Genomic DNA, 15544 nt, shown 5'->3' on the forward strand with positions numbered 1-15544 from the left:
TATGTTTATTACCCAAGCAAGTTACACCGTAACCCTGCATGGTTGATGCCGTTCCTGACACTTATTTCCTTGAACAAGCATTTCTCTTGGATAATACTCAAGATATTAAAGCAGAACATAAGCCATGCTTTCTTCTCTCAGCACCCTGCTGCTATCCTGTCTATCTTGGAAAGCCTGTTGCTCCAAGATGCAAGGAAGTTTGAGTATTCACCCTTAACTTCCCAAACTGTCCAACATATAACTCGACAGGATGCCCAACAGTCTCTTCAAACATAGTCATGTAGCCGTGTCCGTGTCTTAATACGTGGCTGCTGGGAAGAGAGCACCAAATGAATGCGGTCCCATCGCACCTGCCAGCCTTCTTGACACAAACTCCTCTGCCTTCCCAAAATCCAAGACTGCCATAGAAATGCTCGAAAGAAATGTCCATGCTTGCTACAAATGAAACGACAACTGGGAAAAGGGTTGTGGAGAATAGTCTCGCAATGCCACAAAGCTGCAAACACCAGCAGGTAGTTATTTATGCACTGAGGACAGCAGATATCAGAAAAACTAAAAAAATATATATCTTCAGATGCAGGAAGAAACAGTCAAGCACATCGTTAAGAAATTCCCAAAGCCTCAGCAGAAAATCCCAGCAGCCGATTTTTGGCGCAGTTGTAGAGGTGCGTCCGATTTTATTTTTTTAGTGGCCGACTGCGCCCAAAAAAAAAAAGTTCCATGTTTCGCCGGAATAAACTTTGAATCCGGAGCGGCGCAGATTGTCCTTAAGCTCTGTGGGTGGAGCTTAAGGTCTGCGCCAAAAACTGAGGTTGCCAGGGTAACGAGGGACACACTGAAGGGCTGAGGCTGGAAAGTGAAACATACGCCGCTCCTATCCCGGGTCGAATGGCCCTCCTGCCGTTGCTATCCCGGGCCGAATGCCCCGCCCCCGTGCCGCCTCTTCAGCTCCACTAAAATAATTGCGTCTTCTCTGCGCGATTTTCCCTTCTCTGCCAATTTTCTTAACTTTAGGGAAAGTTTTTCAGAACGGTGCACCGTGCCATTTTTGAAAAAATCCTACTTGGCCAAACTCTCTCAAATGGCCAGAAATGGCACACCCGGCAGGTCCTCCCCCCCCCCCCGGTTACGTCAAAAAATCGTCAACTAAAAAATTGGACCCAAGTAGTTGAGGATGGCGCAGGAATTTTGGCGAAACTTGCAGATTTTAGTCTGCTCCAAAAAAAAAACAGCGTAGGCCACAAAAAGTGGTGAAAATTCAGCCCCAAGACTTGTGACTAATTGAATTAGATTAAGCTTTGAATTGATTTTTCTCCTGGCTTCCAGAAAGTTGAAACACGTACCTAGCACTGATTTTGGCGACTCTCAAATCCAGTGCTCAGGTTGGATTCAGCAAGGTGCGCTCTCCGAATGGTAATTGTATTTACATTGCTGAATCAACCTGATATTTTCTGCTACACATTAGTTTTAGTCAAGAAGTAACATTCCTTGCTTCATGCCTGTGTGCACTAGTGAATTCTCGAAGATACATCTTTATTGTTATATTCTTAGAGAATATAAATAACAAGTGAGAGGAAAATGATCATAATGTTGATGATGTATTGGAATACAGAGATTAGCTTCAAGGAAAAGGGAAGTATTTCTCAACTGCCAAGCCTTTAAGGCAATCCCGTCTGACTTAAGTTAGTTGCAACATGGAGAAGCAAGTGTGTTCAGTGTTGGTTTTAATTTGGTTCCTGAATCTCAGTAAGTATTAACTTTATCTTATTCCTTTGCTTAAAAATTGTCTGACAATTTTGATCATGAAATATTTATGTATGTGAACTTTTTTTTTGTCCCAGTATTTTCAATGATACCAAATTCGAATCTTTTACAAATGAACTATATTATGTTCCTGGAGCTGTTATTTTTAATTGTCTGAATCATAGAAATTTGTGGCACAGAAGGAGGCCATACGGCCCAATGTGTTTGTGCCAGCCAAAAAGAGAGCTCTTGGTCCGTAGCCTTGTAGGTTACAGCAACTGTACAGGGTATTGGTGAGGCCGCACCTGGAGTACTGCGTGCAGTTTTGGTCACCTTACTTAAGGAAGGATATACTAGCTTTGGAGGGGGTACAGAGACGATTCACTAGGCTGATTCTGGAGATGAGGGGGTTACCTTATGATGATAGATTGAGTAGACTAGGTCTTGTTGGAGTTCAGAAGGATGAGGGGTGATCTTATAGAAACATTTAAATGCAGTGAGGGTTTCTGCCTCTACCACCCTTTCAGGCAGTGAGTTCCAGACTTGCACCACTCTCTGGGTGAAAAACGTTCTCCTCAACTCTCCTCTAATCGTTCAACCAATTACTTTGAATCTATGCTCCCCAGTTATTGACTTCTCTGCTCAGGGAAATAGGTCCTTCCTATCCACTCTATCTAGGTGTCTCAATTTTATGCATCTTAATTAAATCTCCCCTCAATCTCCTCTGTTCCAAAGAAAACAATCCCAGCCTATCCAATCTCAAAGCTAAAATTCTCCAGTCCTGGCAACATCCTTGTAAATCTCCTCTGTATCCTCTCCAGTGCAATCACATCTTTCCTGTAGTGTGGTGACCAAACCTGCATGCAGTACTCTAGCTATGGCTGAACGAGTGATTTATACAGTTCAAGCATAACCTCTCTGCTCTTGTATTCTGTGCCTCGGCTAATAAAGGCAAGTATCCTATAAGCGGCAACATTGAAACTGATATTAATGTAAATTGATAATGGCTATCCCTTTATGGCCGATGTAAGCGACTGCTCATTTTAAACGTGGATGTTTTAAGTGGCGGGAACTGTAATACTAATAGGATGTTGGGTGTTTACCTAGAGCTAGAACTGTGCACATTAACGAGAGGTTAGAAGGATTAATACAGAGTAGACACAATTTAGTACAGTTCTTATGCTTGGTAAAGGAGATAAGTTCACCAAAATTATAGAGAATGCAACTTAAAGGCTTACAAACTCATGAAAGAATAATGAGCCCATTTTCTTAAACAACTGACTGGTTTCAGGACAAAGGGCTGCTGTAGGAGGCACAGTTTGCAGCTTAACATTTAAGGAGGAACTTGGAGGCAGCTATTGAAACTTCTGATCTCACGTCAGACAAACCTACAATTCCCATCCTCCATCACAACTGTCTCTAAAATGAAGTCAAGATTTTTGCCTCTGCTACTCTACCTGGAAGTCCATTTAAGGGTAAGGAGGATGTGAAAGTGGATGTTCGCCAAGTGATGGGTTTGAGCACAGGAACTTGGGGAGAAATACTGATCTCGCAATCAGTACCTTGCAACCATGGAAGCCAAAAATAAGTAAATCTATTTTAAGCTGCATATACACGAAGGCTAGAATGATTTGTAATACAACACCTAAACTTCAGTAGTTGTATAGTAGGAACTACAGCATGATAGGAATATGATAGTTCCTACTATACTGAGGGGGTTATCTTATGATGATAGATTGAGTAGACTGGGTCTTTACTCGTTGGAGTTCAGAAGGATGAGGGGTAATCTTATAGAAACATTTAAAATAATGAAAGGGATAGTCAAGATAGAGGCAGGGAGGTTGTTTCCACTGGTCGGGGAGACTAGAACTAGGGGGCACAGCCTCAAAATACGGGGGAGCCAATTTAAAACCGAGTTGAGAAGGAATTTCTTCTCCCAGAGGGTTGTGAATCTGTGGAATTCTCTGCCCAAGGAAGCAGTTGAGGCTAGCTCATTGAATGTATTCAAATCACAGATAGATAGATTTTTAACCAATAAGGGAATTAAAGGTTACGGGCGGGTAAGTGGAGCTGAGTCCATGGCCAGATCAGCCATGATCTTGTTGAATGGCGGAGTAGGCTCGAGGGGCTAGATGGCCTACTCCTGTTCCTAATTCTTATGTTCTTATCAGAAACTGAGCTAATCCCAGAAAATTGTAATGAATCCAACATGCAAGGGTTCAGGAAAAACAAGATAAGAACAGAAGTGGTGTAGCCCTATATGTTAGAGACTCATGGGAAGCTATGAATTCCTACATGACAACAGTGACTATACTTAAAGTACTTAATTCACTATAAAGAGCTTTGGAATGTCCTGAGGTTGTGATGGGAGCTATATATATGAAAGTTCTTTCATTTTCTGTGTTTAGGAAGTGGATCCCATGGTATAAGGAAAACTATCTAACAAACTTCTGGCTTGATGTTTTTAGTGCAAGAGGAGCAAAAATAACGAGGGGTTTGAGTTGACTTGTCTGGCAAGAACAGGAAGGAGAAGCATTTATTTATGCAGAGATAAGAAGGGTATGTGACAACCAAAGGAATGTATTAATGGGGTATTCCAGCCAACCTAATATATATTGATAATGCCTGAATGGTTTAGAATCCAAGTTAGTAAATGTAATGCACACCTGTTTTATGACCTAGTGCATTTGGGGAGCCACAATATTTTTTTCCTTGACTTATTTACTAGAGAAGACACGAGTGACATACCTTCCATTGTCAAAGATAACTGAAATATATTTACTGACTTTGACATCAGTGAGATGGAGGTTGTAGACATGCTCAAAAGGTTCAAAACAAACAATTTTCCAGGAATTGCAACGAGACCTGGGTGTCATGGTACATCAGTCACTGAAGGTTGGCATGTAGGTACAGCAGGTGGTTAAGAAAGCAAATGGCATGTTGGCCTTCATAGCGAGGGGATTTGAGTAGAGGAGCAGGGAGGTGTTGCTACAGTTGTACAGGGCCTTGATGAGGCCACACCTGGAGTATTGTGTACAGTTTTGGTCTCCTAACCTGAGGAAGGACATTCTTGCTATTGAGGGAGTGCAGTGAAGGTTCACCAGACTGATTCCCGGGATGGCGGGACTGACATATCAAGAAAGACTGGATCAACTGGGCTTGTATTCACTGGAGTTCAGAAGAATGAGAGGGGACCTCATAGAAACGTTTAAAATTCTGATGGGTTTAGACAGGTGAGATGCAGGAAGAATGTTCCCAATGTTGGGGAAGTCCAGAACCAGGGGTCACAGTCTAAGGATAAGGGGTAAGCCATTTAGGACAGAGATGAGGAGGAGCTTCTTCACCCAGAGAGTGGTGAACCTGTGGAATTCTCTACCACAGAAAGTTGTTGAGGCCAATTCACTAAATATATTCAAAAAAGAGTTAGATGTAGTCCTTACTATTAGGGGGATCAAGGGGTATGCTGAGAAAGCAGGAATGGGGTACTGAAGTTGCATGTTCAGCCATGAACTCATTGAATGGCGGTGCAGGCTTGAAGGGCTGAATGGCCTACTCCTGCACCTATTTTCTATGTTTCTAATGTATGGTATTTATCCCAGAGGACTAAGAGACAGGGATGTGATTTATGAAGTACTGATTAAAAGAGTAATTAACACTTCCAAGTAGGGTAGTGGAGACAAACTTAGAATTATTGAAGAGAAAGCTGAATGCTATGAAGGGGAAAGCAGAGGATTGTATAATTTCTTGCATGGATGATCATATACCCATCCTCATTCAAAGTTATCTTATCTTCTGAATTAGATTTAGTTTTTGTAGCAACAAGTAACAAGTGTTTCCATATTTGAGTATCAGTCAATGATCAAAAGAGCTTTGAATGCAGAAATAGTGATGAATCACATTTCCTTATCTCTACCAATGCCTCTGTGCAAGAGGTATACAAAATAGAAAGGTCCCAAGTTCAGTTTCTGGTCTGTGCTGAACTCAGCAAATGTGACCATACGCTGCTAAAATTAGCAAGAACAAAATGCTGCCATTGTTTTGGTTCCTATTTGCTATCCAGTACATCTTCTAAAGTGCATATGGACATTGGGTGCAGACAGAATTGGGCTTGTCCGTGACACCTCATGGTTACTTTATCTAATTTAAGATGATACATTTGAGGGACGATTTTAACCTTGGACAGATAACTGAGTGCGCCTGCCCACCTGCTGTTGCTGGTTGTGGGAGTGTGGGAAATTGGCTGGCTTTTGAGTTGAGCTGGCCAACAGTCAAATTGCAGGAGGGGAGGGTGGTAATCCTGGAGGGGGAGTTATAGACAGTCTTAACTGCAGGCCAGAGCTTTTTTTCTGCTGCTGGCCTATCTGCAACTTGCTTGATGCATTTGTGCACAGCCGGTTGGCCAGTATTACTGGTAACTTCAGAGGCAACCTGAAATAACCTCTACGTAAAGATTCAGGGGGGTAGTAATCTTTACAGCCTCGAGCAGTGCCGTACCGATGGTGGAGATGACTTGCCGTTTAGTTCCGCATGTGGCATAACCCATTGACGAATTCCCTTGTGAAGCACAGCTTCAGTAAATGCTATTGCTGGGTCAGGTGCAGGTTGGAGCAACTTGCTCACGAATACCTGCACTGACCAAGTGCCAGATGCCTCCTGTGCTGGCTGATTGACCAGCCTGAACTCCCTGCTTTCCTACTCCTCATTCTCTTCTTCCAAAATCCCAAGTAACCGAGGTGGACAGATATTCCGAAAGGAAATCCCCATAGTTGTCAGTGATGAAGGGTGAGGAGGCAGAAATGGAAACCTCATAGCAGTAGGCAGTAAGTTCAACATTCTGGCAGTAGTAGGTGGGTGAAAAACAGACAAAAATAAGAAAAATGGTTCAGAAATTAAAATTATGCTTTTTCCAGTACCAGTTACAGCCCTTTAAACTTATTTCTGCCTTTATGTTGCTGTCAAGTAACGGTGGATGCCAGTTTTATACTGCCGTTCTCAACATTGGGCAGAAACAAGATAGTAAAGTTGGACAATTTGTCATTTGAGATTATGCAATTTGCATATCATTTCCCTTTCACTCGTCCAAATCCGGGTAGATGCTTCCTGTCGCCACCATCACTTCTGGCAGGAAATCACCATGAATGGCATTAACCAGGCTACTGCTCACCCCATCATCACCTGAAAAACCAGTGAAAAGAGCACCAGAGAATCTAAGCCCATTGCCTTTTAATAGGGAGACGGTTGCAGTAATGCTGTGTTGTGGCTTTTGCTACGAATATTTAAACGGGAAGGAAAATGTAGAGGAACGTTTTCGTTCAAAGTATTCTCTCAAAGAGAAAAATAACATCCATCAAAATTTGGTTTGATTTATAAAAAAATAACACATTTTATGGAGACCCTTAAATTGGGCATCCTTTCTGCAAATCTACTCTGTGACATCAATAGTTGGCACTGTCGTTGTCAATCCCAAATTGGCTTCATTGATTGCAATGGGGCTGTGATTTTGTAACAGCAGGACAGCTGATCTGGAGCTGCAAGACCCAGAGAAATTACACCACTGATTGAGTACTCCTCTGGACTTTCCTCCCACTTTAAGTGGATCACAGAATCCTATCATTTAATATCCTCTCTCTATCTATTTTACAGCTGATTCACTTACATTGACTGTTCCTCAGGAAGTGACAGGGCTGTTGAGAAAATCAGTCACTATTCCTTGTACCTACAGTCCATCTGCTCTGCACTTTGAGGTAGAAGTCATCTGGTCGTTTAATACACACAGCACGATTATACGAAGAGATAAAGCAGGTGATCACATACCCCTTTTCGGCAATCGGGACAGAATCAGTATTCAGCGTGGTCCTGGAAGTGGTGATGTTTCACTTACCCTGAAAAATCTGGCGTACAGTGATCGAGGGATTTATACTTGTGAAGTAAGGTGGCTGTCTAATCATGGATTAAGTCAAACAAAGAAAAATGCAGATGCCAGTTTAAGAGTGGTAAGAGGTGAGTGATTGTTTTGGCTGCTGGTTATTTTGCTTTCTAATGCCAATAATTAGATATAACAACAACCAGAATAATTGCTGAAATAATGTGATCCTGTTGCAATTTAAGATAGAACCACTTTCCTTCTCCACAGTTCACAGCAGTTGCCATAGGATTTTAAAAATTCTGACCTTCACTAAGTTGTCTAATATGTGGTTAACAATTACCCATGTATTAATCTGCTTGCTGGATTTGTGATGTGTCACACACTCACTCTGGAGTGGTAGATTTTAAACTCAAAAGACAGACTGCATAATTTATATTTATTTATAATTAAATATAGATATGAATCACAAAATATTCAACGAAGTACTAACAAGTATAATATGAAGCATAAATGTAATTACCCTTCATAAGAACTGAAGTGGAAAAGAAGGTATTTTGGGTTTTGGAAAGCAAAGCTCAGGCAACTGCCAAAACAAGTTAGTAGTTTTATTTTCTTATACCTCTTTTGGTATTGGTATAGCACAAATCTCCCTCGCATAGGCAGCTAAAAGTAAGTCCTCTATCTACTCAAATAACAGTAATTATCGTATCTGCAATACTTTTCTGGGCTTTAGACACTTTTTTCCTGACAATTTAACAATATTCATAAATACAAAAGCCTCAATTAATATATTGAATCAATACACATGCAAATGAAGCAAGATAGAAATCACGTTATTAAATCAGCATGAAAATAATGGCCCTGAATTTCCTGGATCAGATCTATGCATAAATCACACCAAAAATTACATTGGTTTATGCATCAAACTTGTTGATCGGAACTTATGCCAACATTTTCTGGGGAACTCCTTTGCCTATGCCCGAACGTAAAAACCACAAACACGCAAAAGTGCAGCAGCACCAATTGTTGCCATTTCTTTTACAACTTTATAAGCTTTTGTAAAGATGTTGAGGCCGAAATTGAGCTCCGCCGCAATCAGGGTGTACCTACAGTTTTTTTTTAAGTGTTTCTCTGTGCCCTAATCCATGGGGCGGAGAATCTGGAGAAATTCAGGACTTGGGAATTTCTTTTACGGTTGGAGTGGTGTTGCGGGGTGGAAGTGCGGGTGGGTCAGAACGGCCGTCGCCCCAAGTCATCAGCGCCGCGCTGACGTGTCACAATGTCCCTCCCCCTCCCTTCAGTTAAAGGGGAGGGACGCTGCAAACTGTGCAGCCACTTTCGTGATGAACACTGGGCCACCAGGGAGGGTTTCAGCCAGGCAGTCGGCCGACAATAAAAAAAAGTAAAATGGAGTCGCCGACATGCGCCCTCCCCATTAAGGGCAGATGCGCCGCCGAGCAGCCACAGACCGCTCCCGGCTGGGGAAAGCTGTCAGTGGCACCAACCGGTAGCGGCTCCGCTGCCTCGGGGCAATTTCCTGCGGAGGTCGGAATGCAGCTCGCCGCTGGGCGGTAAGGGGTCAGCGCGTGCCTGACGCGGCGGGAAAACAGATGGGGCAATTTCAGGCGGGTTGGCCCATTCATCCGCCCTGGTTGGTAAGGCGTCTCTGCTAAATTTCCGCCTCTTTGAGGCAGTTATGGAGCGGGGCAATTTCGGCCCCCATTGTATTCCCTTCAGGAAGGTAACTGCTTTCTGCATATGTCTATATTCCTGTTTAGTAGATTTGTAAAATTAGAATATTTGCACTGCAGAGCACGCTGATAGCAATGCGGCATCATTTAGTGGTCTGACAAGAACCACCAAAACTTGCAGTGAGAGGATTGAATTGTGAATCTCAATTAAATCTGGGCTTGAACTCACTCTGTTGTTCAGTTGAGATTCTTGACCGTTTACCACCAAGCTGGACGGAGAGGAACTTATTTCTGGTTCAGCCTCTCGTGTCGACAAGCAACTGAAAAAGCAGCAGATCCATTTCTATGCCCAGTAACAAAGCTTAATTTGCACACCTTCACTATGGTATCAATTTGGGCAGCATCAAACACTTGTGTTTTTTTTTTAAAAAAAACATTGTGAGCTGGTCTTTTGTATGGGGGCGCGAGGCTATGTAGAAGAGTGGCAAAAGGTTTCGGTGAACGTATCTCTGAAGTGGTGCAAACAATCGAGGAAATCTGCGCATTTATTCAGATAAAAAAAATGGTGCAACATTGCTCATACTGCAGTAATGCTGCAACGTTCCAGGCAATTCCAGGCCAATTATTTGTGTGCATAGATCCTTGACCGTTTCCCACCAATTACGTATTAAAATAAAATCCTTTTAACTTTGGATCAAATGAATGACAGTCTCCTTCTTTGGCTAACAAAAAATAACTCCAAGTTAGCAGCTGATAAATGAGCAACAAAGCCAAATTTAGAAATAACAGAAAACGCTGGAAATACTCAGCAGGTCCGGCAGCATCTGTGGAGAGAGAAACAGCGAATGTTTCAGGTTGATAACCCTTCATCACAACTGGAAGATGATAGAGATTAACAGCTTTTAAGCAAGTACAGAGCCAGAGGGGAAGGGAGGGGGTGCAATAAAGGAACAAAGCAAGAGGTCTGATAGGATGGAGGGTGTAATATATTCTTACGACATCACTAACAAACACACTCTACAAGATGGCTCCAATACAGAAACCTGTCATCAGGTGACTGTCACATGACCCTTTTATTGTATTTACATCAGTGGTTGCATTACTATGGTACTCCACTAAGGGGAGCTTTATTACACTTCTCCCTCCTTAATGAAGACGTAATCAAAACAAAATAATCATCATACCAAACTTGCATGGTTATACACAACAAAAGATGGACTTATTTTGCCATATTTACAAATCAAACTTAACCACTAGTTTTCTGTTTTGAAGAAGATACCTTCACTCTCTAACAGATCATTCGAATCTTGGTGTAGAACTTAGACTCATTCCAGGCTGAGCCTGAGGAGAGTTTTTCTCCAAGGGTGACCCTTGATCTACATTTTGAATCTCTACAACTTCAGACTATTTGTTTGGCTGACTCGGACTCGGACTTGTATTCTGACTTTCTCTTGGGCTTTTTTCTAGTACAGCTGATGTAGGAATTGGTACTAGTACTCTACTTGTAACAAGACTATCTGACTCATCAGAAATAATCGAATCATTCCAACTTTCAACTCCTTCCACATCTGTCGGTAAAATATTAGTGAGTTGGTCTTGCCGCAGGTTAAAGGTACACAGCTAGATAGGGAATGGGTGACCAACAGGAAGAGCAGTGCAAGGAAGGTAGTGCAGGGGTCCCCTGCGGTCATCCCCCTGCAAAACAGATGCACCGCTTTGGGTACTGTTGAAGGGGATGACTCATCAGGGGAGGGCAGCAGCAGCCAAGTTCATGGCATCGTGGGTGGCTCTGCTGCACAGGAGGGCAGGAAAAAGAGTGGGAGAGCGATAGTGATAGGGGATTCAATTGTAAGGAGAATAGATAGACGTTTCTGCGGCTGCAACCGAGACTCCAGGATGGTATGTTGCCTCCCTGGTGCAAGGGTCAAGGATGTCTCGGAGCGAGTGCAGAGCATTCTGAAAAGGGAGGGTGAACAGCCAGTTGCCATGGTGCATATAGGTACCAAGCTATAGGTAAAAAATGGGATGAGGTCCTACAAGACAAATTTGGGGAGCTAGGAGCTAAATTTAAAAAGTAGGACCTCAAAAGTAGTAATCTGAGGATTGCTACCAGTGCCACGTGCTAGTCAGAGTAGGAATCGCTGGATAGCTCAGATGAATACAGTGGTGCAGAAGGGAGGGATTCAAATTTCTGGGACATTGGAACCGGTTCTGGGGGAGGTGGGACCAGTACAAACCGGATGGTCTGCACTTGGGCAGGACCGGAACCAATGTCCTAGGGAGACAGAGGGAAGTAGAATTGGGGTAGAAGCAAAAGATAGAAAGAAGAAAGGTAAAAGTAGAGGGCAGAGAAACCCAAGGCAAAAAGCAAAAAGGGCCACATTACAGCAAAATTCTAAAGGGGCAAAGTGTGTTCGAAAGACCAGCCTGAAGGCTCTGTGCCTCAATGCGAGGAGTATTCAGAATAAGGTGGACAAATTAATTGCGCAGATAGCAGTTAATGGGTATGATGTAATTGGCATCACAGAGACATGGCTCCTGGGTGACCAAGGCTGGGAACTCAACATCCAGGGGTATTCAATATTTAGGAAGGATAGACAGAAAGGAAACGGAGGCAGGGTGGCATTGCTGATTAAAGAGGAAATTAATGCAATAGTAAGGAAGGACATTAGCTTGAATGATGTGGAATCGGTATGGGTGGAGCTACGGAATACCAAGGGGCAGAAAACGATAGTGGGAATTGTGTACATGCCACCAAACAGTAGTAGTAAGGATGGGGACAGCATCAAACAAGAAATTAAGGATGCATGCAATAAAGGTACAGCAATTATCATGGGTGACTTTAATCTACATATTGATTGGGCTAACCAAACTGGTAGCAATGCGGTGGATTTCCTGGAGTGTATTAGGGATGGTTTTCTAGACCAATATGTCGAGGAACCAATCGGGGAGCTGGCCATCCTAGACTGGGTGATGTGTAATGAGAAAGGACTAATTAACAATCTTGTTGTGCGAGACCCCTTGGGGAAGAGTGACCATAACATGATAGAATTCTTTATTAGGATGGAGAGTGACACAGTTAATTCTGAAACTAGGGTCGTGAACTTAAGGAAAGGCAACTTCGATGGTTTGAGGCGTGAATTGGCTAGAATAGACTGACAAATGATTCTTAAAGGGTTGACGGTGGATATGCAATGGCAAACATTTAAAGATCACATGGATGAACTTCAGCAATTGTACATGCCTGTCTGGAGTAAAAATAAAACTGGGAAGGTGGCTCAACCGTGGCTATCAAGGGAAATTAAGGATAATGTTAAATCCAAGGAAGAGGCATATAAATTGGCCAGAAAAAGCAGCAAACCTGAGGACTGGGAGAAATTTAGAATTCAGCAGAGGAGGACAAAGGGTTTAATTAGGAGGGGGGAAATAGAGTATGAGAGGAAGCTTGCCGGGAACATAAAGACTGACTGAACAAAAGCTTCTATAGATATGTGAAAAGAAAAAGATGAGTGAAGACAAACGTAGATCCCTTGCAGTCGGATTCAGGTGAATTTATAATGGGGAACAAAGAAATGGTAGTCCAATTGAACAAATACTTTGGTTCTGTCTTCACGAAAGAAGACACAAATAACCTTCCAGAAGTACTCGGGGGCAGAGAGTCTAGTGAGAAGGAGGAACTAAAGGATATCCTTATTAGGCAGGAAATTGTGTTCGGGAAATTGATGGGATTAAAGGCCGATAAATCCCCGGGGCCTGATAGTCTGCATCCCACAGTACTTAAGGAAGTGGCCCGAGAAACAGTGGATGCATTGGTGATCATTTTCCAACAGTCTATCGACTCTGGATCAGTTCCTATGGACTGGAGGGTAGCTAATGTAACACCACTTTTTAAAAAGGGAGGGAGAGAGAAAGCGGGTAATTATAGACTGGTTCGCCTGACATCAGTGGTGGGGAAAATGTTGGAATCAATTATTAAGGATGAAATAGCAGCGCATTTGGAAAGCAGTGACAGGATTGGTCCAAGTCAGCATGGATTTATGAAGGGGAAATCATGCTTGACAAATCTTCTGGAATTTTTTGAGGATGTAACTCGCAGAGTGGACAAGGGAGAACCAGTGGATGTGGTGTATTTGGACTTTAAAAAGGCTTTTGACAAGGTCCCACACAAGAGATTGGTGTGCAAAATCAAAGGACATGGTATTGGGGTAATATACTGACATGGATAGAGAACTGGTTGGCAGACAGGAAGCAGAGAGTCGGGATAAATGGGTCCCTTTCAGAATGGCAGGCAGTGACAAGTGGAGTGCCGCAGAGCTCAGTGCTGGGACCCCAGCTCTTTACAATATACATTAATGATTTGGATGAAGGAATTGAGTGTAATATCTCCAAGTTTGCAGATGACACTAAACTGGGTGGCGGTGTGAGCTGTGAGGGGGACGCTAAGAGGCTGCAGGATGACTTGGACAGGTTAGGTGAGTGGGCAAATGCATGGCAGATGCAGTATAGTGTGGATAAATGTGAGATTATCCACTTTGGGGGCAAAAACACGAAGACAGAATATTATCTGAATGGTGGCAGATTAGGAAAAGGGGAGGTGCAACGAGACCTGGGTGTCATGGTTCATCAGTCATTGAAAGTTGGCATACAGGTACAGCAGGCGGTGAAGAAGGCAAATGGTATGTTGGTCTTCATAGCGAGGGGATTTGAGTATAGGAGCAGGGAGGTCTTGCTGCAGTTGTACAGGGCCTTGGTGAGGCCTCACCTGGAATATTGTGTTCAGTTTTGGTCTCCTAATCTGAGGAAGGACGTTCTTGCTATTGAGGGAGTGCAACGAAGGTTCACCAGACTGATTCCTAGGATGGCTGGACTGACATGAGGAGAGACTGGATCAACTGGGCCTTTATACATTGGAGTTTAGAAGGATGAGTGGGGATCTCATAGAAACATACAAGATTCTGACGGGACGGGACAGGCTAGATGCGGGTAGATTGTTCCCAATGTTGAGCAAGTCCAGAACCAGGGGGACACAGTCTTGGGGAAGAGTGACCAAAATATGGTGGAATTCTACATTAGGATGGAGAATGAAACAGTTAATTCAGAAACCATGGTCCAGAACTTAAAGAAGTGTAACTTTGAAGTATGAGGCGTGAATTGGCTAGGATTGATTGGCGAATGATACTTAAGGGGTTGACTGTTGATGGGCAATGGCAGACATTTAGAGACCGCATGGATGAACTACAACAATTGTACATCCCTTTCTGGCGTAAAAATAAAAAAGGGAAGGTGGCTCAACATTGGCTATCAAGGGAAATCAGGGATAGTATTAAAGCCAAGGAAGTGGCATACAAATTGGCCAGAAATAGCAGTGAACCTGGGGACTGGGAGAAATTTAGAATGCAGCAGAGGAGGACAAAGGGTTTGATATGGGCAGGGAAAATAGAGTACGAGAGGAAGCTTGCAGGGAACATTAAGACGGACTGCAAAAGTTTCTATAGATATGTAAAGAGAAAAAGGTTAGTAAAGACAAATGTAGGTCCCCTGCAGTTAGAATCAGGGGAAATCATAACTGGGAACAAAGAAATGGCAGACCAATTGAACAAGTACTTTGGCTCGGTATTCACTAAGGAGGACACAAACAACCTTCCGGATATAAAAGGGGTCAGAGGGTCTAGTAAGAAGAAGGAACTGAGGGAAATCCTTATTAGTCGGGAAATTGTGTTGGGGAAATTGATGGGATTGAAGGTCGATAAATCCCCAGGGCCTGATGGACTGCATCCCAGAGTACTTAAGGAGGTGGCCTTGGAAATAGCAGATGCATTGACAGTCAATTTCCAACATTCCATAGACTTTGGATCAGTTCCTATGGAGTGGAGGGTAGCCAATGTAACCCCACTTTTTAAAAAAGGAGGGAGAGAGAAAACAGGGAATTATAGACCGGTCAGCCTGACCTCAGTAGTGGGTAAAATGATGGAATCAATTAGTAAGGATGTCATAGCAGCGCATTTCGAAAGAGGTGATATGATAGGTCCAAGTCAGCATGGATTTGTGAAAGGGAAATCGTGCTTGACAAATCTTCTGGAATTTTTTGAGGATGTTTCCAGTAGAGTGGACAAGGGAGAACCAGTTGATGTGGTATATTTGGACTTTCAGAAGGCTTTTGACAAGGTCCCACACAAGAGATTAATGTGCAAAGTTAAAGCACATGGGATTGGCGGTAGTGTGCTGACGTGGATTGAGAACTGGT

The 15544-nt window shown here is 43.0% G+C and overlaps 1 protein-coding gene across 10 annotated transcripts in view; it reads left to right on the forward strand.

The window, feature by feature from the left end:
* The first annotated feature begins 1596 nt into the window (after nucleotides 1-1596).
* The window catches only part of LOC139265577 (V-set and immunoglobulin domain-containing protein 4-like), a 51648-nt gene continuing 37700 nt past the window's right edge, over nucleotides 1597-15544 (forward strand). For 8 of the 10 annotated variants that reach the window (XR_011593581.1, XR_011593583.1, XM_070882675.1 and 5 more), the window contains exons 1-3: nucleotides 2663-3218; nucleotides 4212-4302; nucleotides 7387-7743. Coding sequence is in view for 8 of the 10 variants with exons in the window: in XM_070882675.1 (XP_070738776.1) it covers nucleotides 3168-3218; nucleotides 4212-4302; nucleotides 7387-7743 (499 nt within the window). In the remaining 2 variants the exon portion in view is untranslated. Of the gene's footprint in view, nucleotides 1747-2662; nucleotides 3219-4211; nucleotides 4303-7386; nucleotides 7744-15544 lie in introns of those variants that run through there. The other 2 variants (XM_070882682.1, XM_070882678.1) reach the window with 2 other exon arrangements.

Source organism: Pristiophorus japonicus, chromosome 6, assembly GCF_044704955.1.
Source record: "Pristiophorus japonicus isolate sPriJap1 chromosome 6, sPriJap1.hap1, whole genome shotgun sequence".
Classification (NCBI taxonomy): Eukaryota; Metazoa; Chordata; class Chondrichthyes; family Pristiophoridae; genus Pristiophorus; species Pristiophorus japonicus.